Genomic DNA, 24,489 nt, shown 5'->3' with positions numbered 1-24,489 from the left:
TAGGCCATTCTGCCGCCCCGGGGCTGGCAAGCAGAACTAAACATTTAGTTACTACTGAGCATCCCATGTACGTTGAGACCAGTCTGATCCCAAGAGCAAGAAACTAAACCATAGGCAGCCTTCTGTTCTGGGTAAGAAATGACATTCCCTTCCCCCGCCTGCCTTTCGCTCCGCCGAGCCACACGTTCAGGTTCTCCCATTTTAAAGCTCTCTGTGAACATTGGGTTAAAAGCGTTCACGGGAACCGGAGCTGGGGGTGGCGGGGGACGGGCTGAGCTCGCAGCCACCTGCCCACTGTTGGCCTTGTCTCGGGGGCCCGGGCCGGTGCTTTCTCTAGGGCAGGGTGGTTAATGACCGGGCTGTGTCACATGCGGGTGCAGGGGCTGTGCAGCGCTGTGCGCTGGGCCTGGCCCAAAGCCTAGAGGGGGGGCCCCCAGCCCCACTGCGGTGAGGGGGGGCTCTGGATTCTGCCCCACGATGGGCGGGGCCAAGGGGCCCACGGGCGCTATCAGCAGGCAGGGCGAAGCCCAGCGCCCCCACCCGCTGCCAAGAGCTCAGCCCCGGGGCACGGCCCCTTTAAGGCGCGGGGCGGCTCCGGGCGCGGAGCTCTCGCGGGGCTTGGCGGCCGCGCTCTCGCGAGGCCGGGGCTGAGCGCTGATTGGCTGCGGGGGGTTGAATGTAAGATGGCGCCCAGGGAGCTGTGAGGGGAAAAGAGTCGGGCCGAGGCGGTGGCGGAGCGAGGCGGCGGCGGGGCCAGGGTGAGGCGGGGCCGGCCCGGGCCGAGCTGCGGCGGAGCGGGCTTTGCCGGGCCGGGGGAGACGGGCTGTGGCGGCTGGGCCGGGCGGGGCCTCCCCTCACGCGGGGGGAGGCGCCGGTGGTTCCGGGGGCGGCGCGGCCCCGCCGGAGAGGCGCGCGCCCGAGGAGTCCGGCGCGGACCCGTTTGTTGTGTGGCGCTGCCGGGAGCGCGCAGCGAACCGAGACCCCGTGGGCCCGCGCGAGGCCCGTTGGCCTCCCGTGAGAGGAGGGGCGCGTCCCCGCCCTCTCTTCGCCCCGGGCGCGTCCCCGTGTCCTTCCCCCTCCCCTCTCCCAGCCGCGGGGCGGCCCTTTCCTGCGCCGCTGTTGCTCCCGGCCGCGCGCACGGGGCCGCTCGCTCCCGGCGGCGGGGGCGCGCTCGTCTCCCAGCGGCTGGGGGGGGGCTCCCCCGCCCCGGGCATGCTGCGGCCGGGTGCGGGAGTGTCCCGTCCCGGGGGCGGGCGGCTGCTCTCCGGGCTGCGCTGGGGGCGAGAGCGGCTGGTGCGGGGCCTGCTGCCGCCGCGGCGTCCGCAATTGGAGAGCGGCTCTGCTGGGCCGCTGCGCAGGACCCCACCGGGCGGGCCGGCCCCCCGGGAGCGCCCGGCCCCCGAGCCTGGCCGAGGGGTGTGGTCACGGGTCCGCAAGGGGCTAGAGGTCCTGCTTGAGTGACTGTCATTTCCTGCTCTGTCTGTCCCAGCATCTTGCCCCGGGCGTGGGACTGGTCAGTTGTCCGTAGCTCTGGCTGACCCCGAGACTACTTTGGCCTGGAAGTTGTGTATCCACCCCAGGCACTGCTACAGTGCAACTGGGCCAGCTCTTGCTTTTAGGGAACTTCAGGCGGAGATATACAGTAGTTCTTCAGACCAGGCCTTGTATGTTCAGAGCCTTGTAAAAGCGCTAAGGCTCCTGAGTCCAGAAATCTCTATTTTAGAGACAAAGCAAAGGTCATAGTTGCTTATATGCAGTGAAAACTGTTCACGAGATCAACCTTACTAAGCAATCTCCTGTCCTAGGAGACCTCTGCAAATTGAGTACAATCTTGCTGCTCATTTATTGGAAAACATCTCCAGTAAGCACCTGATGTGTCAGGCTCTTGAGTGGTCTCTTAAGAAAGTTTTGCTGCATTGCACAAACCTTAGTATATTTTGTAAAGTGGGTGAGTGGTTCATTAAAGTACTAGTCAAGTCTGTTTACAGTTTTCTGTTGGTTAGCTGCAGCAAGAGAAGCAGATATTTTACATAGCTAAATTAAGAGGGGTTTAAAAAAATCTTGAGGTGTAACCCACCATTTAACATGTGTATGGAGTTTAGCCTTCTTCCCCTTTAACACTGACTTTTTTTTTTTTAGTTTTTGTTATCTCCTCAGAGAGCCTTAATTGGACTACTGGTCCCCAGCTCTGCCTAGTTACTCTATTCTACCTTGAACACTTGTGAGGAGAAAGGAGCAAGAAAAGGCCTCTGGACCTTATGGCAATATTTTTCCCCCCCACTGCTGCCTTGTTCTAAGTTTCAATAACTCCAGTGTCCATTGAAAAGTGTTATGTAAGTTCCAGCACAGGTCTCTGTCTCAGAGAAGAACATTCTGAACTGTACAAAAGATGTACATGGAGATCTGTTTGTTTCAATACATGTTCTTAAGATCTGGAAGTAAAACAAACTGGTTAGGAATTGGGCATGTCTTGTAATAATTAGTTAGGAACTATCTATTAAGGGTGTAGCATTATTATGATTATATTCATTTTGTGTTTTTCATTTTCTTAAGTCTCTTTTTAAAATACAATTTAACTTTAAAAAAAAAAAAAAAAAAAAACTGGGGATAGAAAGAGCTTCTTTGTTCTGTCTTCTCCAGAATGTTACAAGTCTAAGAGCTCAGGACAAGTGCAGCAGAAATACCTGCAACATGGTGACTGGTGAGTCCAGATAGTCCACCTGCTGCAAATCTGTGTGTACATTTTCAGTATCTTTAGTCTAAGTTTTATGAACTAACCACTTATGCTCATGAACTTGAACTATTTTCCAGATCCTATTTAGTGGAAAATGCAATTAAGCTGAAAAGGGAGGAATTATATCCATGTATCCAAGCAGCAACCTTTGCTGAACAGTTTAAAAATGCATTCTGCCAAGTTTTAGCAGTGATGAGTATTCACTTCATTTTGAAATGGACTGTACGTAATGGATAAACTGAGTGCATAAACTGATCCATCCTGATATTTTAATAGCTAATGGTAAAGGTATTTGCCTGCCTGCTATTATAAATTTGCGTACGTTCTAGTATAAAATATTTTTTTTTTGCTGTTGAATGCAATACTAACTTTCCATAAAGAGAATTACATTAAGTGTGTGCTTGGAAACCTGTACAGGTTTTTATTTAAAAAAATAAAAATCTATTTGTTGATGCTGAGTAATAAATATGCCTGAGGGAGGTGGTATGTTAGGTGGTCGAGGGGGGAGGCTTAGTCCTTTTTGTACTTTGTTTTTTAAACTCCTGCTCATTACAATGGAAAAAGAAGGCTTCAATACATGTTACCTTCCTGAATCTACAACCAGCACTAATACCTCTGCTATTGCTCATACTTTTGCCAAGGGGAAGAAGAGTGAAACTAACAAGATCCTGATAAGTTTAACTACTGCAGTTCCATATTTCTGTAGGTGTCCTTGAAATGGACAAGAATTTGGTTAGGCCAGTTTAGCTGGGCTGCTGCTTAGAAAAACTGAGACTTGTTTTTAATTTCTCTCTATAAATAAAAAGGGAGACTAGGAATGGAGCACTTGAGATTCCAGTCTGCCTCTTTCCCAATCTCTCAGAACGTTGGAAGAGGTAGAATAGCAGAGACTCCCCTACTCTTTGGTGCAAGGACCATCTTTGTTCTGTTTGTACAGTGCCTAACATAAGGGGGTCCTGGTCCATGACTAGTGCTATGCACTCTGGATAATATGTATATTCAATAATACTCCGAAGGTGCTTAGATACCACAGTGATAAATGCAGTGTAAGAACTTAGTAGAACAGCTGTCAGGAGGCTCTGGAATTGGGAGGCAGAGGAAAAGGAAACTTCCTTCCAGCTGACTGTAGGGGAAGTAAAAGTGGGCTTCTGATTTCAGCTGACTACTAGTCAGAAGCTAATTGAGAGATTGAACACCTGAGTCAGGTCAAGGGACAGTAAGTAAGAATCCCAGCACTTGTTCTACTTCCTCAGCTGTTGGAAGTAATGGATGGTACCTTGGTTCTCAAGCCCCTAGACCTCAGTGGTGGTGGGTCCCTCCTTATTTTTTTATCTGCCTGTACCTAGTAGATCTAGATTTCTGGGTTGTGGGTTTTTTTGCTTTTGGTTTTTAAGCTCTCCCACAGAGCAGTCAGCTGTATATGTGAAAACAGCTTCCAGCACGAGGATCAAGATTTTTCACAAGTAACTAGAGATTTTTTGGGGGGGAGGGGGGGTGGTCGGTTTTTGGGTGCCAACCTTGAGACATTTGAGAGGAGTCTCTCAAAATTGCCGAGCACCTGCCTTCTGACAGGCCCGTTTAATGCATCTCAAATTGGGCACCCAAAGTCGCTATTCACGTCTGAAAATCTTAGTCAAGGTACTCAGGCCAAATCTCTGCAAACTTCAGTAGGCTTAAATTCCAACCAAACACACGCAAACATGGAAAACTTAACAATTCTCTACTTCAAAGTATCATCCTGGGTTTCTGTTTTCTTTCAGTGAGGTTTAATACTCATTTCAGAATTTGTTGATGAAGGCCTGGTGGTCTACTGCAGCACCGAAAACATATTCGCAAGGCCAGGGTTTCTGTTGGTTTCAGCATGGGTGTAGATAGTGTCAAATGTTTTCTTCCTGAGAGAAGGTAAACTGTTTAAAGATGTTTGGAGTGTGTTCTTGGTGGCTTCTGGGGAAACTTGTCACTGAGTCGGCAGTGACATGAATAGCTTCATTAGTTGTGTGTCACGTGTAGAGCTGGTTAGAAAGCTTGTCCAAGTGTAACTTCAGTGAAAGACAGATTTTTTTTTTTTAATCTCCCCCTCTTACCCCCCCCCCCCCCCCCCGATTATCAGATAGTTGTATGGAAGCTTCTGCATGCTGGGTTATAAAACATTGTGGCCGAAGTACGGTGGCAAATGCAGCTATTCTGTATTAACATCCTTCTCTTAAATAAGTGAATAACGTAAGCTTGTACTTTTTATTTGTGTAAGCACAACAGTATAGTTGTGTTCACTATAATTGCTTAGATTTTTCCACAGGAACCCATTGCAGACACTTGTCACTTATTTTTAAGGTCCCATAACTGTTTTGCAAGAATTGCCTCTCAAACATTCTCTGCCTTTGAGATCCATACCTCTTTGACTGCAAGCCTGACCCACGTGCTAGTAGTGACTTGTATCTGAGTCCCTCCTGCATGTAGTGTCATGAGTGTGGTGCTGCCTGACCAGATCGGAGTGGGATTCAGACCAACAATGAGAAACGATTTAGGGCCTGATCCAGCTCCCATTGCTAGAACTCTGTTGCACTTAATGTTGACAGCCTATTACTAAACCTCCTTTTGCTTGCACACTGCTTTAGAAATAACACTTTGGGCCACCTTGTTGAACGAATGTAGTCAGTCTCTTGTGACCAAATCAGTGCTGAAATGTAGTACAGGTTCTTTTTTCTCATCTCTTATTTCTGTAGTCCCAATCACCATAATGTGTATATATAGTGTTATCTGTATGTGTCCCTGTCTCTTCTTCTGTGTACATAATTAGGCCCAGTCATCGAAAGTTCTCTATCCTGGTAATTGTGCCTGCAACCCCATATCTCCACACAGCATTTCATGACCACATCAGTAGTGGTAAGGTTACCATCTAAATGTGTGTACCCTTCACCACAAGTTATTACTGCCATAGAAACAAGAATACACTCACAGAAAAGGTGATAGTGAAATAGGAATACTTCTTGTATTTAAACAAGATAGGTCAGCAATTCAAACAGTACCTGTGAGATAATACCCCAGATGTTAATCTTGTTCTTGGGTGATTCCTCATTTTGTTTTTCTCTGTGCTCTTACTTTCTCCCTGATCTTGTTGGTTTCTTTTGCTCTGTTTTCCTTTATTCACCTTACATATATGTCCTTCCTACTATACCCTGCTTCATGTTGATTTTTTCCTCCTAATATTTGCTAATAGGAGTGTGAGGCCTACTGTTGCCCACTTTTTCAAGACCTCACTGCTTCTTTCCAGGTGCACCAGGCCCATTTAATGGAATCTTTGGATTTCAGCATTCTGTCCCCTGTCCTTTTAAAGAAGTCTGAAAATTCTGCTCAGCAAAGAGAGAGAATAATCCCAGTCCTAATCCCAGTGTAAATGTGGAGATACTATCACTTCATACTTCCCTATCTCCTCCTTCCCATTAGTTACCACAGAGTGTTATTTTGTTGCCTAATGGGTTATGATACTTGGTTCTGTCACTTCTGTAGCTATAAACCAATCCCTTAGGCAATAGCTTCTCAAATGTTCTTGATACTATATATAGTATTCCATGTTGTAAATGAACACATACAATTCAATAAGGGTTAATTTAGCCTATTCAGCACTAGTCTGACCTGGGACTGAGTGCATTACTATACGTCATCAGCAGGAGACAACACTCTGGAGAGAGCTCTTTATACAGGGCAAGTAAGCCTGAAGGGTGGGTAGCAGTGTCCAGTTGTGACTCTTAACAAGGGATTAATTAAAGAAATGCTTAGCTGCATAAAATGGCATGTAAAACTACAGCATTTGTCTCTTAAGGCTTCCGGCTGTCTGTTTGTCACGCAGAAATCCAGTGTGTGTAAGATGTTCTCCATTGGCTTCATGTGTACCCTTAGTACCGTATGACTATGAAAGTTGTGAAACAAGAGTCTTAACTTTCTCCTTTGTTAAGGAATCCTAAGGACCTTGCAATATGAATAATTCTCTGGAGAACACCATTTCCTTTGAAGAATACATCCGTGTGAAAGCACGAACAATCCCTCAGCACAGGATGAAGGAGTTTCTCGACTCTCTTGCTTCCAAGGGGCCTGAAGCTCTCCAGGAGTTCCAGCAGACAGCCACCACCACCATGGTATATCAACAAGGTGGAAACTGCATTTACACGGACAGCACAGAGGTGGCCGGATCTTTGCTTGAGCTTGCCTGTCCCGTTACAACCAGTGTCCAGCAGCAAACCCAGCAAGAGCAACAGATACAGGTTCAGCAGCCACAACAGGTCCAGGTAAACATCTTTGAATTATCATTTCATGGAACCAACCTCTCATTTTTCTGTTCTTTTCATAGAATAGTTCAGATAGGTGTAGGATACACTTGATAATTTTGGCTTAATTGTTGTAGTTCTTGGGCTGTTTTGAAGTTTTGCTGGTTTTGGGTCACCTTGTGCCTTGCCCAAGCTGGTAAGATCCATCTAACAAAAGTGAGAGGCATTCTCCTTGCCCTGCTATTTTCTGTTTCTTATGGGCCTGAAAAGTGTTTTGTGCCTTGGGAATGGCCACTCAAACCCAGGTTGTGATATCTGCAAGGACTTCTCTGAAAGCCTGAGGAGAACTCTGACGCTTTCCCGGGGTATCTAGGGTTGTGAGGCACCTTGCTAGCCCCTGCCCTTAGCATGAGGAAGCCTTGTCTGTGCCTGCCAGGGATCAGCTCCCCAACAAGCCACAGGGTAAACAGGCACTCCCCTCCAGACCTGCTCAGTCTCTACTCCCTCTCCACAGGTTAGCAATAGGCACACTCCAACCCTTGAGCCTTCCAAGCATCCCTCTGGAGTGACAAACCCCTGATGCACCAGTCACTCACTGAATTCACAGACCCACTGCTCCCAAAGAAACACTAGCTTACCAGTTTCATTGTCAAAGCACTCAGATCTGTATAAAGTGAAAGTTTGTTTAATGAAGTACTGCATAGAGATTCAAGAAGTAGCAAGTCAAAGTATTTGAAACACATGGTTACATGTACAATAAAATCATTATATGCCTTCTAGAGCCTAGATTTTAGTTAACCAGATACTGTCTTGTCTAATGAATTAGCTTACCTGGTCTTTGCAGTGTTTTCCAGCCAGGTTGGTTGTGACCCTCATTTCATAAGAAAGAACATGCTGACAGTTCATCTCTTCTCAGTGAAGGATGAAGGGTGTCTTTTTGCACCCAAAGGTATACCCCCAACAATCCATTGTCTTTACTTGTAAACAGGATCCCCCCATGCTAATGTTTTTTCCTGTGTGCTGCTTTCTAGTTGTCTTTACCGAATCAATTAGTATTCGACTCAGACTATAGATAGGCCACCGGACAATATGCATATGACCAGCCAGAGAGAGATGAGCATCTCTTCCCTCCTACCTGACAGGAGAAAATTTATCACCACTTGGTGACTTGCCTTAACTTGCATATCTTAAGAACATAATTTTCAGCACAGAAATATAACTTCTTGAATATTACCTGTATATGTGTTTCACAATGACTACTGGTTCTCGATAGAGACCTTACATGCCCCACTCTGGTGAATTATTAGGCCTATAAGTGACCCAGAGGATCCCTGTAAAACCCCATGCATCCCCTTGGTGCCCTCTGTCAGTTGGCATCAAGAGGTTCCTGGGTCACAAGGACTATGCAGTGGACTCTGTCCCTGCAAAGGACTGATAGCCTGTGAGTGTAGGAGACCTTTCCTAAAATGGACCCCCTGGCATGGCCCCTGTGCAAAACCTCAATGCAAATCCCAGGCTAAAAGGGGCCATTCTCTTGTAACGATATCCTGTAGGGAACCCTTGAAACCGTTTCCAGGGTTCCCTACAGGATATTTTCAGGGCCTGAAGCTGGGGTCAAGGAAACCCCTCTTGTGTCTTTTGGAAACCACTGATACAGTATGGAAGGAAGGAAGGAGGGGCTCCAGCAAGGATCCTGTTGAGACTAACCAGACACCATGGAAATGGCTTTCCAAGATCTTGATAGTCCCAAGAAGGGTAGGATTGTCTTATGAATGGTCCAACTGACCCAGATACATACAGAGAGGTGCCCACTGGTTCACCCTGGCCAAAGCACCAATAGTCAACACTTTTTGAAGGCTCTGGTGGAGGGAATGTCAACATTTGAAACCATCAGTGCTAAGCCTACTCATGCTATGTGGAGTCACTCTTGGTTCCTTTTTCTCCTCCTCAGATGTTGTCTTAACCATTTCCTTCTGTGCTCTGAGTGACACGAGGGCCTTTCAGAACACAGTGGGCCAAACAGCATAGCTCTGGTGATTCCTTTGGCAGCTTTACCCAGAAAGTCATACGCTGACAGCTTGGAACCCACCCACCCCCAAATTTCTCCCCCGGCTGTAGGAAGCTCTGCAAACTTTTCCCTTCTCTCCTCTCTCTTCCCCCGCCCCCCCCCCCCCCCCCGCTTCCTGCACCTATTGCTCCTCAGCTGCAGGAGGGAGGGATCTCTGTATAGGGATCTGCTCCCCCATCCACCCAGACCCCCCCCGATGAGCCCCATTGTACCTGGACCACCCCAACAAGCCACCCTGATCCAGGCCCAACCAGCTTCATCTGGATGCCCCCACTGAGCCCCCCAGACCCCCCTTCCGAGATCTGTGATCTCCCACCTCTGTGCAGCCAGTGGCCTGTGCTCCCCAATGCCATGCTAGAGCCGCCACATTTATTTGACACACACAATTTTCAGAATTTTAAAATATTGTGTGCAGAATTTTTTAATGGCACAGAATGCCCTCAGGAGTAGAGAGGTTTGGGAATGCTTTGAAGTATGGGCCAGGCATTGCTCTCTAGCAGCCCCTACTGGATCACTTAAGGAGTGGTGTTGGTTACACTAGCAGGGAGTGGCTTGCTACAATGTAGGGCTGTTGGAAGGATAAAATATTGAAGATTTATTATTGGAGGGAGTGGGGGGCAATGGTGATAGGAAAGCAAAGTAGGAATAGGTTCAGTATCCCGTTACTTGGGTCCTCACTCAGTATCTCAGTTCAGATTAAGTCAGTTTGGTGACAATTAAGGATGTTGAAGGTTTCCTTTGATTCTGGAGAAGCTGTAAAGAATTAGTAGCTCACTAAGCGTGATTCTTTAACTGTCATCCTCCCTTCTTCCTGGGTTTGCCTCTTACCTAGGTTCTACATCTATGGATGTCTGGAATAATGGGTACACAAACATAGGAACAGTTTTACAAGACATGCTAGTATATCAGTAGTTAGGATTTAGCTCTTGGGGAGTAGCAGGTTATCTCAGGCCTTGCCAATGAAACTCCTTTCCTCTTCTTCCCCCTCGATTTCAGTAGGTATATGATCAGAATCTAAAACAAGGGTTAAAATAGGAAAATGCTGGTGGCGCTGCCCTGGCTGTTTCTAGGAATGGAGATGGCTTTTGCTTTGAAATAACCAGTCTTGCCACCTTTCTAGCTGCACTTTCCTACTGTTGGAGATTGTCTTCTTAGTAGGTAATAGAGAGCATACTCTCCTCCAATGAAATAAGAAATAAAAGTAGTGCCTTCTCCTGGGGACTAACGGCATTTTGGGCTGTATAAGTAGAGGCATTGCCAGCAGATCGAGGGACGTGATCGTTCCCCTCTCTTCGGCATTGGTGAGGCCTCATCTGGAGTACTGTGTCTAGTTTTGGGCCCCACACTACAAGAAGGATGTGGAAAAATTGGAAAGAGTCCAGCAGAGGGCAACAAAAATGATTAGGGGTCTGGAGCGCATGACTTATGAGGAGAGGCTGAGGGAACTGGGCTTGTTCAGTCTGTAGAAGAGAAGAATGAGGGGGGATTTGATAGCAGCCTTCAACTACCTGAAAGGGGGTTCCAAAGAGGATGGAACTCGGCTGTTCTCAGTGGTGGCAGATGACAGAACAAGGAGCAATGGTCTCAAGTTGCAGTGGGGGAGGTCTAGGTTGGATATTAGGAAACACTATTTCACTAGGAGGGTGGTGAAGCACTGGAATGGGTTACCTAGGGAGGTGGTGGAGTCTCCTTCCTTGGAGGGTTTTAAGGCCCGGCTTGACAAAGCCCTGGCTGGGATGATTTAGTTGGGGATTGGTCCTGCTTTGAGCAGGGGGTTGGACTAGATACCTCCCGAGGTCCCTTCCAACCCTGATAGTCTCTGAGTCTAAGAGGTGCAGAGCTGTGTGTACGTTAAGGCAATGGAACAGACTTTCTGATCGGAAAGCCGTGGATACCCTGAGAATACGAAGCACAGAGCAAAATCCCTTTTTAAATGTAAGGGACCCTGTCAACCTGATCAGGCCCCCCTTTGTGCACTGATCTCTACCCAGCATTCTGGGAGTGGTTTCTAGTGTCGCAGAGGGCAGCAATTAAAGCGTACACCCCTTCATTGTGTGGCAGTTTCTGAGAAATTGGAAGATTCTTGTCCTATCAGCTTTTCATTCACATTCTTCTTGTTCTGTGTGAAGCTGTGAAAACAACATTGCTTTTTTTGTTTACTTCCTATTTGTATCTCTGCATCACTGGTATCTGGGCCACCCTAAAATGAGGGCTTGAGTACAGTTAGTGTATTTTAAGTAGCTGTGCAAAAATAGTGCTGGGTGGTGGGGGTTTTTGTCCAGGTATCTCTCATTGTGTTTTGAAAATCCAAGCCTAAAGAGCACCTGAATGACTTAAGCATGAGTCCCATTGAAAGTGCTTCTAAGGCACTTAGGTGCTTCTGAAAATCCCACCCAAATTTTTATCTCTGCCTCCTTTAAATACGGGACAATAAAGACTGATTTTTGTAGATGAGATGAGTATTGGTGAATAAAGGAAAAGAAATTACAAACTGTGAAACATTAGCCCATGTGTGACTTCATCTATTTCAGTTAACTGCCTGGTCAGATCATTCATTGATGCAGCTTTAAGTTGTGTTATTGGCAAGAGGCCAAATGATTCTTGTTACCTTGTAGGAAATTATATCAAATCCACATCTGCATTACAGTGTGGTGCACACTGCTCTAGCCCTGCAGTAGGAACGATTAAAGTTCGTTGTACTTCCTGTGAGTAGAATCAGCGCTTTTCAACAGGAGGTGACGTAAAAAAATGGTTCTGTGAATGCCTCCTTGCCTACCTCAGTTTTCCTTGGCAACTTTTAAGTTATTGCAAATGAATCCTTGAAACATTTTAATAAGACCTTTTGGAAATCTGAGCTTTTCAGGGAATGGGCGTTTTGGGTAAGGATCACTGTTTGGGTGCTACTGCAATACACACAACATAAAAGTGAGAAACAAAATCCCCAGTCAGTGCTAGATCCCCGTTTTGCAAATGGAAGTCCATGCCCCAAAGAGCTTACAGTATAATTTTGAATCCAATAGGTGGGCCAAATAAGAGGGAAGGATAAGGAAAATAAGAGCATGCAGTTACATAGCTTAGCTCTTGGTTCCAGATGGCTCCAGATTGTCAAACTTTTAAAATATATTTGCTACCCCCGAATAATATGTTCCATGGCCATCATTGGTTCCCTGGTTTCTTCTAAACATCATAGAAGTGGGATTTGCGGCAGAAGAGTGGTGGCCTTGTCGGTTAACTCATGTGAGGAGTTCCATGCAGCCCCTTGTGCTGGGAAAGAATCATGTGGATGTTTATGGAACAAGCAGAGAAATGGCCATTCAAGGCTAGTATAATTGGTAGAGCAATGGGGCGGGTGCAGTATGGTAACAGGAGCAGATGAGTATGGAGGGACAGAGTTGTAAAGGGCCTTGAAGATGAGGACAAGTTTTAATTTGGTGCAGTGCGGAGCCAGTAGAGGGATTGGAAGATGGGGGCGGGGGGGGGGGGGGGGTTGTCATAGCTTTATAAAAGTATAGGGTTGGAAGGGACCTCGAGGTCATCTAGTCCATCTGCCTCAGCAAGAGGGGGACCAAGTAAACCTAGACCATCCTAGACACACGTTTGTATAACCTGTTATTAAAAATCTCCAACAAGGGGGATTCGACAACCTCCCTTGGTAACCTGTTACTGTTCTTAACTGTCCTTATAGTTGGAAAGTTTTTCCGATCATCTAATCTGAGTATCCAATGTGGCCAATGACAGGCCTGGAAGAATATTTATAGCTGTTAAAATCAGAATAATTGAATCTTGGATTCCTGTCGGTCCTGAGACTGACTGTCTGGTGATACTGGCAGAAGGAGTTAGCGTAGACTCTTTTGGGCTTCTTCCAGATACGATGGTGAAATGTAATGTCATCAGTGTGTCTGTGTGAAGTTGCTTCTCTGTGAACCTTAGTGAACCTCTGTGAACCTTGGGGTAGTTTTGACTCCATAGCTTTAGGAGAGAGAGGAAGGTAGGATTCTTTTTTCCTATACTAAAAGTCAAGATTGTTCTTTGGGTGTAAATCTTCCCTTGCATTATTTCAAACCAAGACTATGAAATGTGGTGTTAAATGCTTGAGAACCTGAAAGTGAAATTAAGCATGTTCTTCTTGTCTAAGCAGAGTTAAATGGAAATGACGAACAGGTAGCTAGACTCTCAAAATTCCTCCAGTTCTGAAAATCTGTGGCAAAGGTTACTTAATTAGGAAAACATCAAAAAGCCATTTTTAACCTAATAGTGTCCCTTTCATTTAAACCACAATGTGTTCGAGGTCTGCAATTCCTTCCAACGTGATACCCATTCATTAGTGTCCAGTATCAGGGGGTAGCAGTGTTGGTCTGTATCCACAAAAACAACAAGGAGTCTGGTGGCACCTTAAAGACTAACAGATTTATTTGGGCATAAGCTTTCGTGGGTAAAAAACCCACTTCTTCAGATGCATAGAGTTTCCATTAACTGGTGCTTCTCTTAGTCCCAAGGTTAGGTAAGTTGACCTCAGTTTCTATGTATAAACACTATACCCCTCCTCTAAGAGTTATCCTAATTTACTTTAGTTAGTGCCCATTATGTGTGTGAAGTGACATGATGATTTTGGGGAACTGAGCAGGAACGAAACCTATTGCCTCATTCTTGAAGCATCCTACAGATGGAGAGATTTCTGAGTCAAACGTTTGCATTTTGTAGCAAGGTGAATATTAAAGAATGTTAACACAAGCATTATGATTAAGGCTACGTTTTAGTCACAGGTATTTTTAGTAAAAGTCATGGACAGATCATGAGCAGTAAAAAAAAAAAAAAAAACATGGCCTGTGACTAAAACTTGGGGGCCCGGGACCCCCGCTGGTGCTGGGGCGGGGCAGGTGGCGCCACACAGCCTGGGACCCCTGCTGGTGCTGGGGTGGGGCAGGTGGCGGCGCACGGCCTGGGACCGCCGCTGGCTCTCTACCTGGCTCCGCTCCTCCCTTTTCTTCTCTTCTCCCCCCGCCCCCTTCCCCGCAGCAACAGTTGGGGTACGGTCTGGGATGAGGGAGCTCTGGGTGGTGCTTACCTGGGGGGCTCCCTGGAAACGGCAACATCTCCCTCACTCAGCTGCTAGGCGGAGGTGTGGCCAGGCAGCTCTGTGCGTTGCCTCCACCCAGAGCGCCAGCTTCGCAGCGCACATTGGCAGGGAACCGCAGCCAGTGGGAGCTGTGAAGCCAGTGCTCTGGGTGGAGGCAGCGCACAGAGCTGCCTGGCCACACCCCCAGGTAAGCACCACCCAGCGCCCCAATATCCTATCACATGCCCCTCCCCCTCTCACACCCAAACTCTGCTGCAGGGGTGGGACGCGGTGGCCCAAGACTGCCCATGGGGCTGCCTGAGCCACATCTGGTGCAGGGGCTGCTGCAGAGGTCACCGAAAGTCTCGGAATCCATGACCTCCGTGATAAACTTGCAGCCTTCATTATGATTAATGTGTTTGCATCAGGTGTGACCTTCTGTTGATTTGCTATGAGGTAGGCTGGGTCTCTAATGGTGCACGTTCTATCAGTGCTGACAATTCTGAAGGGTATTCTCAGCTTCCTGGGATGCCCAATGTCTGTTTTATAGACTGGAGTTGTTTGGGAAGTGGTGTGTGATACAGTTTGTGAATTTCTTCAGTTGAGAGGTGCAATGAATTGTGCTGAGGAAATCCAGCATTCACTCTGCCTTCCCTTTGTCAGATAGCTTTGAGATCTCCTTAGGCAAGATGCTTCTCTATCTTTTCCTATACTTCCTCTAGGATCTTGTTGATCAGGATTAGTATAATAAATTAATACAAAAGTGAGCACATCGGAGAGCTCTAGAATATAGACCATATTGTCTGTTCATGGCCTCACCATTGAACTAAAGTTCTTGTGTTTGAGCACTAACAATTGAACTTTTGCTGTTATAGGTACAAGTCCAGGTCCAGCAGTCCCCACAACAGGTCTCTGCCCAGCAGCTCTCTCCCCAGCTCACTGTCCACCAAGCCTCAGAGCAGCCGATACAGGTCCAAGTTCAGATCCAAGGCCAGGCACAGCAGCAGGCGTCCCAGACAATACAGAGTCAGTCTCTTCAGAGCCCTAGCCCATCTCAGCTGCAAGCTGCTCAAATCCAGGTGCAGCATGTACAGACTGCCCAACAGATCCAGGCCACTGAGATCCAGGAGGAACACATACAGCACCAACAGATCCAGGCCCAGCTTGTGTCTGGACAGGCCATTGCTGGTGGCCAACAGATCCAGATCCAGACAGTTGGGGCACTGTCACCTCCACCTTCTCAGCAGGGCTCACCACGGGAAGGCGAACGGCGGATCGGCACCGCTAGTGTCCTTCAGCCAGTGAAGAAGCGTAAAGTAGATATGCCTATTACTGTGTCATATGCTATTTCAGGGCAGCCAGTTGCCACAGTGTTGGCCATTCCTCAAGGCCAGCAGCAGAGTTATGTATCTTTAAGGCCGGACTTATTAACAGTGGACAGTGCCCACCTATACAGTGCCACTGGGACCATTACTAGCCCCACTGGAGAGACTTGGACCATCCCTGTTTACTCAGCTCAGCCACGTGGTGACCTTCAGCAGCAAAATATAACCCACATCGCCATCCCCCAGGAGGCCTACAATGCTGTCCACGTCAGCGGCTCGCCAACAACACTGGCTGCCGTGAAGCTGGAGGATGACAAGGATAAGATGGTGGGAGGTGCATCTGTAGTGAAAAACTCACAGGAGGAAGTGGTGCAAACTATCGCTAACTCGCTCTTTCCAGCACAGTTCATGAATGGCAACATCCACATTCCAGTGGCAGTGCAGGCCGTGGCAGGGACGTACCAGAATACAGCTCAGACAGTGCATATATGGGACCCGCAGCAGCAACAGCAGCCCACACCCCAAGAGCAGGGGCAGCAGCAGCAGCTACAAGTGACTTGTTCTGTGAGTAAAACTGCTTCTGTTATGCATGCCCTTGATTTTAATGACATGTTGATGGTGTGAGGGGAGAGATGCTGTCTGTCAGGTATCCTGTGCTTCACAGGATCCTTCTAAATATTACATGTCTACATTCCAATAATCTACGCATGTCACTGAGCATTTGACCAGTCCCCAGCTGTGCATCTGTGTCTCATGTCAGTCACTTTGGACAGGGGCATGATTATGGGGGGCAAGAATCAGAAGGTGAAACTGCTGTTCTGGCCTCTAGTGTAAATGAGGCAGTATACTTGTAGCAAATTTTATAATAGCAGGTATTTTTAATACTTCAGTACTCTCCTGTGCTGAGTTAATGTTCTGAGCTGTTCTTGTTACTGTATTGGAATAGAGCCCCCATTAGTGGAACTAATGTGATGCACCAGATGCTAGCCACTTCACCAGTCACTTTGAATCACTCCGCTCAGAGTAGCACCAGACACTTGACAGAAAGCTGAGGGTTTGTCAGCTGATGGAACACATCTCATTGATGATCAGATGTACCAGTCTGTCTCTACACCATGTCCCGTTTCTAGTAAATGCCTGGTGTGCAGGAATACAGACATAATATGAATGAGTACTGGAAACTAATTTAAACAGCATCTTTTTTTAGAGTGCTTGGTGTACACAATGGCCAAATATCTTGCTGTCTTTACAGGGAAATAGGTAACTTAGGGGCAAACCTCTTTAAAAACATTTTACATTTTAGCTTTTTTAAATTTCATAAATCCTTTTGTATGTAAATGTCTGTTACTACACACATATAGGCATGTCAGCTCTGAACATTGTGCTAGTCCACAGGAACAAGAAAGTGACTAGTATGTCACTAACGGAATTGCAAAACCCATGCCCCAAAATCCACCAGCATAAATGTTTTTAGAGAAGATTTTTAAAACTTAAGATGCTAGTACAAATTCATAGATTTTTCATAGATTCTAGGACTGGAAGGGACCTCGAGAGGTCATAGAGTCCAGTCCCCCTGCCCTCATGGCAGGACCAATACTGTCTAGACTATCCCTGATAGACATTTATCTAACCTACTCTTAAATATCTCCAGAGATGGAGATTCCACAACCTCCCTAGGCAATTTATTCCAGTGTTTAACCACCCTGACAGTTAGGAACTTTTTCCTAATGTCCAACCTAGACCTCCCTTGTTGCAGTTTAAACCCATTGCTTCTTGTTCTATCCTTAGGCTTTGTCTTCACTACCCGCCGATCCGGCGGGTAGCAATCGGTTTATCGGGGATCGGCTTACCGCGTCTAGTGAAGACGCGGTAAAATCGATCCCTGATCGCTCTGCCGTCGACTCCGGAAATCCACCTCGGCAGGAGGCGGCAGCGGAGTCGGCGGCAGCGCGGCAGCGGTCGACTTTCCCGCGTCCTCACCGCTAGGTAAGCCGACCTAAAATACGCAACTTCAGCTACGGTATTCACGTAGCTGAAGTTGCGTATCTTAGGTCGGACCCCCGCTGTAGTGTAGACCTAGCCTTAGAGGCTAAGGTGAACAAGTTTTCTCCCTCCTCCTTATGACACCCTTTTAGATACCGAAACTGCTATCATGTCCCCTCTGTCTTTTCTTTTCCAAACTAAACAAACCCAATTCTTTCAGCCTTCCTTCACAGGTCACGTTCTCAAGACCTTTTAATCATTCTTGTTGCTCTTCTCTGGACCCTCTCCAATTTCTCCACCTCTTTCTTGAAATGCGGTGCCCAGAACTGGACACAATACTCCAGTTGAGGCCTAACCAGCGCAGAGTAGAGCAGAAGAATGACTTCTCGTGTCTTGTCACAACACACCTGTTAATGCATCCCAGAATCATGTTTGCTTTTTTTGCAACAGCATCACACTGTTGATTCATATTTAGCTTGTGGTCCACTATAACCCCTAGATCCCTTTCTGCCGTTCCTAGATAGTCTCTTCCTATTCTGTATGTGTGAAACTGATTGTTCCTTCCTAAGTGGAGCACTTTGCATTTGTCTTTGTTAAACTTCATCCTGCTTACCACAGACCATTTCTCCAATTTGTCCAGATCATTTTGAATTATGACTCTGTCCTCCGAAGCAGTTGCAATCCCTCCCAGTTTGGTATCATCTGCAAACTTAATAAGCGTACTTTCTATGCCAGTATCTAAGTCGTTGATGAAGATATTGAACAGAGCCGGTCCCAAAACAGACCCCTGTGGAACCCCACTTGTTATACCTTTCCAGCAGGATTGGGAACCATTAATAACTACTCTCTGAGTACAGTTATCCAGCCAGTTATGCACCCACCTTATAGCAGCCCCATCTAAGTTGTATTTGCCTAGTTTATCAATAAGAATATCATGCGAGACCGTATCAAATGCCTTACTAAAGTCTAGGTCTTCTACATCCACTGCTTCTCCCTTATCCACAAGACTCGTTATCCTATCAAAGAAAGCTATCAGATTGGTTTGACACGATTTGTTCTTTACAAATCCATGCTGGCTGTTCCCTATCACCTTACCACCTTCCAAGTGCTTGCAGATGATTCCCTTAATTACTTGCTCCATTATCTTCCCTGGCACAGAAGTTAAACTAACTGGTCTGTAGTTTCCTGGGTGGTTTTTATTTCCCTTTTTATACAAGGAAGCATTTATTTAAAAAATAATTTAAACTTGACTGCAACCTTAGTTCCATAATACACATGGTGGTGGGAGTATCCTCTCTTGCTAGGTGTCAGACTAGTAGCCATATGCCTCGGTGGTTTTCATAGGATGAAATTCAGGTTCTGTTGAAGTAAATGTGAGTTTCCACTGACTGCAGTGAAGCAATGATTTCACCCATAGGTTTTAAGGTCCGAAGGGATCATTTTAATTAATCCTTATCAGACGTCCTGCATAACACAGGCCATAGATTTCACCAAGTGATTCCTACATCAGTCCTATAACTTTTGGTTGAGGTAGAGAGTCTCTTTTTAAAAGGATGTCCAGCCTTGATTTAAAAGAACCCACCACATCTCTCAGTAAGTTCTAGTGGTTAATTACCCTCCTTAAAAACTGCCTTATTTCTGGTCTAAATTTGTTTAGTTTCAGCTTCTAGCCATTGGATGTTCTGCCTTCATCTGCTAGATTACAGAGCCCTCTGATCTCCAATCTCCCCCAGCCTCCCATGGAGGCAGGTACTTTAGCCCATGATCAAGTCACCTCTTAATCTTCTCTTGGAGAAACTAAATAGGTGGAGCTGCTTTAGCCTCACTGTAAGGCAGGTTTTTCCAGCCCTCTAGTCATCCTTGTAGCTCTCGTCTGAACTCTGTCCTATTTGTTATCTTTTGGAAGTGTGAACCCAAGAACTGGAAGCAGTAGTTCAGTAATGGTCTGACTAACCCCTCATACAGGAGTAATAACCCCTCCCTACGTCTGCACAGCAGTACAGCACACCTATAGCACCTTCTTGGTCTGCTGGGGAGTAGTGTGTCTTCTAGTGTCAGGAATATCTAGGCAAGTTGGAATTCAGTCTTCCATTCTAGAGGAAGGGTGATAAAGCTGCCAGGATAACTAAACCTCTGTCCTTCTGGGCCTGTCCCTGTGCCCACCTGTAGAGTTATCCTTTTGGATTACTGAAAAGGAAAGGATGGGTCCTTCTGACCCCCTTTGCTGCTGTAGGAGTATCGTGAGGAGTTTGACCTGCTACTGCTGTGGAATGAGCTTCTCAAAACCCAGAGCTTTTCGCAGTACTTATTGATATGCCCCCCTCCCTGCCCCCAATATCCATCTAGCTGCTGGCTGTCTGGGCAGGTATGTTGTTCATGAGTGACATGCTTCTACTTTTCCTTAATCAATTCACTGCACTGGGAATTGCTTCTCCAGCCCAACTGCCAGCCCTTAGACTGAGAGTGATTGTGAGGTACTTGCAGGAAGATAGGCAGTGCTCTTCTTGTGCTAGACTAAGTGTCAGTGAAAGCTTTGTCATTTCATGGGGAGCAAGGAGACAGCATTCAAGAAGAGTCGGTCTGCAAATGTGGGGCCATGCCTCACCCCTGGGCTCTGTCTTTCCCCAAGACAGTTGTTTTTGTCAAGTTAAGCTTCATCCCTGTTTGCCCTGATGGTAAAAGCAGAGCCCCTTCAATTAAAGGACTTGGTCTCAGATTCTGCCCTAGCTCGACTTTCTGTAATATAGGTGCTGTTGTGTAAACCGCCGCTGGCAGGTGATGAGGAGAGCTGACACTGGGATGCACTCAGTCTGTGTCTAAAAACTCATGTCTGAGGTTATTACAGGGTTTGTGCCTTTAGCAGACTTGCTTTTCATTGGTCAGTAATGCTGTGGACTTCTCCCTTGTAAACCTTGCATTGTCTTCACCATAGTTCTGTGGGGCTTCAGTGGAAGGAGACTTCCAAAGGAAAGTACTTCCTCAAACATGCATTGAGTGATATAGATATATAGATATATTTATTTATTTATTGGGTGATACCAAATCAAGCAATTTATTATCTTAAATGTAGCAACTCTTCCATTTTTTGGATGTGCATGTGGCTCCCCCTTTTGTTAACTTGCCTTTTACCTTCTCTAATGGGAGTGGATGTGAAAAGGGGGCCCTGTATTGGCTAAGAATCCCTCACTTGTAAATTTTCAAGGTAAGTGAGATGAGACTACAGCCCTTAATCAAATGAACAATTAATCCCATTAGCTTTCAGTTCAAGTAAATACAAAAGCTCTGTATGAGGAGGTGGAAGTGTAGAAGGGGATTAAGTGTATCCCTTCCTGTACAGCTTGTAAACAACTGGTCAGCCCTCATAGGTCATGCTGGATGAACAGGTTGGAGTGACTGGCTGCATAGCGGGCACCATGTTGTGAAACAGTATCTGCAGCTTGAGGTGACAAACTTTGACTCTGGGGCTCTGTTGTCAAGGGAAGACTCCTCTTGCAGTGTTTTTGTTAAACTTCCCAATAGATAATGTGACATATTAGAGACATTTTCCAGAATACTTGCATAGATTAACAACTAGTTTTTCAGTAGGTTGGGAGCAGTATACGGAATTGTTGGTGAAATTGACTGGCATTTTAGTATCGGTGATTTGAGCGGTCACTAAATATGAAAAAACGTATTCATAAGGTAACAACATGCAATTCTGAGACACTTGGCAATTGACAGATCAAATGGAGATTTTCATGTTCTCTGCCTTTTTAAAGAGGGACTGTATTAAAGGTGGTAGAGATCACTATGTAGATTGCATGGTATCTCTGTTCTCTAGCTGCTCCTTCATGTAAATAGGTGAAACTGACATTTACAAGCATCCTATCCTTGCAGGATAAGGATGGAGTAGGCTATCAACAGGACACCACAATGTGCATGTATGTAGTAACCTACCCAGAGCCTGGTTTATCTAGTGGTATGTTGCTCACCTGGGATTATAATAGTGTTGCAACTGTTGTTTTTTGTATGTTAATTGCTTCAGAATAAAGAGTCCATTGTGAGTGGCCCTTCTTAGAGTAGGGTGAGCCTTCGTGTCTTTGCAATGTTGGTACAAGTGCCATTTTATGAAAGTTCATTTATTAGCGTAATTGCCATTGACTCTACTGGCAACTGTAGTGTCACCACTGGTAAAGCGGAGAGAAGATGCCCTTCTGATAGAATAGAACTTACTCAAGTTTTTTTTTCTTCTTTTTTTAAAGTGTTGCCACCTTGCTACTGTCTCCCACTAGAGGGCAGCCTTTCTCTCTAAAAGCTCCAAATACCTGGCTCCTGAGACCAATCTTCAGCGTGCATTGTATTGCTGTTCACTCTATATCTAATACAATGGGTTTTGAAACACTGTTTAAGCTAATTTTCCCGTCAACCAGGGAAAAAGTGATTGAAGCTAATGTGACCTGATAAATCAATAGATTCACCCATTCTATTCATGAATACAGGAAAAAATTACTCTGAGATGTTCTGTGTCCTGTAAAGTTCTTTACCTCTGGTGAAAATTATTTGCCTCTCTGTGCATGTGTAAGTAAAATATAAATGGTCTTCATGATCTGGATGAATGGCGGGAACACTTCTGGAAAATTTTGCAATACTGGGTTTAAACTACCCATATGGAATGGACTGGAGGCTTTTCAAAATACCTGCCTGCAGTGAAAATGTAGCTGGTCTTGGGGATCAGAGAATATTTTTGGATAGTGTCATATCAGTGATCATACATGAACAAAAGTCCTCCTTTATGTTCATATATCATGCCTGTTGCTGAGATATGAGTGAGTTGCTATTGATCATGGCAACATTTACTACTGGGAGTGGGGAGATGGTGCTACAAGACAAGAAAAATGAGGCAAAAAAGACATGTTGCACCTCGAAGGAAATGTGACTAGAAGTGGTTTTCTTTCTCAGGCTCAAACTGTTCAGGTAGCTGAAGTGGAGCCACAGCCACAGCCTCAGCCTTCACCTGAACTCCTGCTTCCGAATTCTCTGAAGCCAGAAGAAGGGCTCGAAGTGTGGAAAAGCTGGGCACAGACCAAGAATGCCGAGCTGGAAAAGGAGTCTCAGAACAGGCTAGCCCCTATTGGCAGTAAGTGTCATGGGAGGGAGTTATCTGGCATGGTATATTTTACTCCATGTTTTCACCACTAGAAATTTGGTTTCAAGTAGGGATCAGGTAGCAAATGAAACAAGACTACACTTGGTTCAGACTAGAGCTACCTACCTAGTTTTCCTAAGCTCCAAATCTCTCTCAACCCTTCTATCTACCCTGACTTCGAGGATCATTTTCCTGTTCAGCAGAACCACTGCAATGTTCCATCCCTTCTGTTAGGAAAACTCCCTCCTGGTTTGAGTGGTGATTGTAATTTGGGATCTCAAGTTCAATTTGTCACAGTGTGATGGTTAGGCTTGGCAGAATTGAACTTCTGTATCTATAAAACTTTAAAGGATAATATTATTTCCCCTAATTTTATCTTAATTTTCACAGTTGTAAGAAATCCTGGGGGGCACAGCCTATAATTATTTAATGACCGTAATCATTGAGATTCAAAAAAATAACTTTACAACCGTTAAACACACATTTTCAACATCACATGTTAAAGCATACACATAAATATACTTAAAGCAAACTCAAAGTATGAAATGCTGCTTATCTGTAAATTTCAATGATTGTCAGTGGAAATCTAGTTTCTGTGTACAGTGAAATCGACACTTACCGACATTTACCAAATAAAAATCTAATCCTTCCAAGCCTAAGAATGGTTTGTCTTTGCCAACTGCATCATGAAACATTCCAAGAAGTATTTCTGTTCCATATTGAGCTACTAGCTCAAGAACATAGTTTGGTGGCCACAGAAAAGGCCATGTAGGACTGTGATGGATGAGTGCCAGTTACAGGAACAAAATAGCCCCATACACCAGCTACTTAATGAATCAGCAAATGCTGTTCTGGGTTTGTTCTGGCTTTCCCATTGCTGCAGGAAAAATGCTCCATTGCAGAGAATGGAGAAGGAGATGGTCTCTATATAGAATGGGTGGTGGTGTCAGTTTTCTCTAAATGTCTTTCCCTGCTTCTCTGAGTTTATTTATGAATGCTTAAGGTCTCCATTGCTCCTGATGTTAATCTTATAGTGGGGAGTATGAGGTGCTAAAGGAGCTGTTTGGAAGTGGGGGAGCATATTGGGAGGGGGGTGGACAGTGGTGAAAGGGAAGATAATGCTTGAAAAACTGTCTGTGTGGTGTGTGGTTGTTTTGTTTTTTGTTTTTTTTAGCAAATTCATCATGACATTTTGCTTTGCAGGACGCCAGCTGCTGAGATTCCAGGAAGATCTCATCTCCTCTGCTGTGGCTGAGTTGAATTATGGGCTATGCTTGATGACACGAGAAGCTCGCAATGGTGAAGGCGAACCATACGATCCAGATGTACTCTACTATATCTTCCTATGTATTCAGAAGGTAGGAGGGGAAAGCCCTCATCTCTTATTTTATGCTGTGTGCACACAACAAAACTGTGCATATGCTGTGATCAGACAGTATTTGAAGATAGCTTTCTCTGTGTAAGACCTAGAACGGGTGGCCAACCTGAGCCTGAGAAGGAGCCAGAATGTACCAATGTACATTGCCAAAGAGCACTTCCAGCGCCTCCCACCCACTGGCAGCCCCGCAGATCAGTGCCTGCACCTCCGGATCAGCTGTTTCGTGGTGTGCAGGAGGCTCTGGGGGAGAGGGGGAGGAGCAAGGGCATGACCAGCTCGGTGGAGGGCGTGGGAAGGTGTGCAGTGGGGGCAGGGCTTGTGGCAGAACAGTGAGCACATTGGAAAGTTGGCGCCTGTAGCTCCAGCGCTGGAGTCGGTGCCTAGACAAGCAGCCCTATGTGGCTCCAGAGCCACAGGTTGGCCACCCCTGACCGAGAATGAGGGTGGCAGTTGCTATTAATATTGAGCTCTCCAGCTTTGTTTTATATATGGAAAAGTGAATGAATTCGGGAAACCTCTTCTGTGATTGCTGACAGAACATGCAGCTTTAAGAATGGA

General features: G+C 46.0%; 1 protein-coding gene across 2 annotated transcripts in view; it reads left to right on the top strand.

The window, feature by feature from the left end:
• Window positions 1-738: 738 nt before the first annotated feature.
• QRICH1 (glutamine rich 1) overlaps window positions 739-24,489 on the top strand; it is a 30,260-nt gene continuing 6,509 nt past the window's right edge. The window contains exons 1-7 of one of the 2 annotated variants that reach the window (XM_065408783.1): window positions 739-758; window positions 2,140-2,333; window positions 2,641-2,701; window positions 6,688-7,017; window positions 14,996-16,009; window positions 22,367-22,544; window positions 23,757-23,911. In XM_065408783.1, the coding sequence (XP_065264855.1) occupies window positions 6,709-7,017; window positions 14,996-16,009; window positions 22,367-22,544; window positions 23,757-23,911 (1,656 nt within the window). In that variant the 5' untranslated portion in view covers window positions 739-758; window positions 2,140-2,333; window positions 2,641-2,701; window positions 6,688-6,708. Of the gene's footprint in view, window positions 759-1,766; window positions 2,334-2,640; window positions 2,702-6,687; window positions 7,018-14,995; window positions 16,010-22,366; window positions 22,545-23,756; window positions 23,912-24,489 lie in introns of those variants that run through there. The other variant, XM_065408784.1, reaches the window with a different exon arrangement.

This window comes from Emys orbicularis, chromosome 7 (assembly GCF_028017835.1).
Source record: "Emys orbicularis isolate rEmyOrb1 chromosome 7, rEmyOrb1.hap1, whole genome shotgun sequence".
Classification (NCBI taxonomy): Eukaryota; Metazoa; Chordata; order Testudines; family Emydidae; genus Emys; species Emys orbicularis.
Note: the sequence above shows the minus strand (reverse complement) of the source record. Positions and strands in the feature narration are given on the sequence as shown.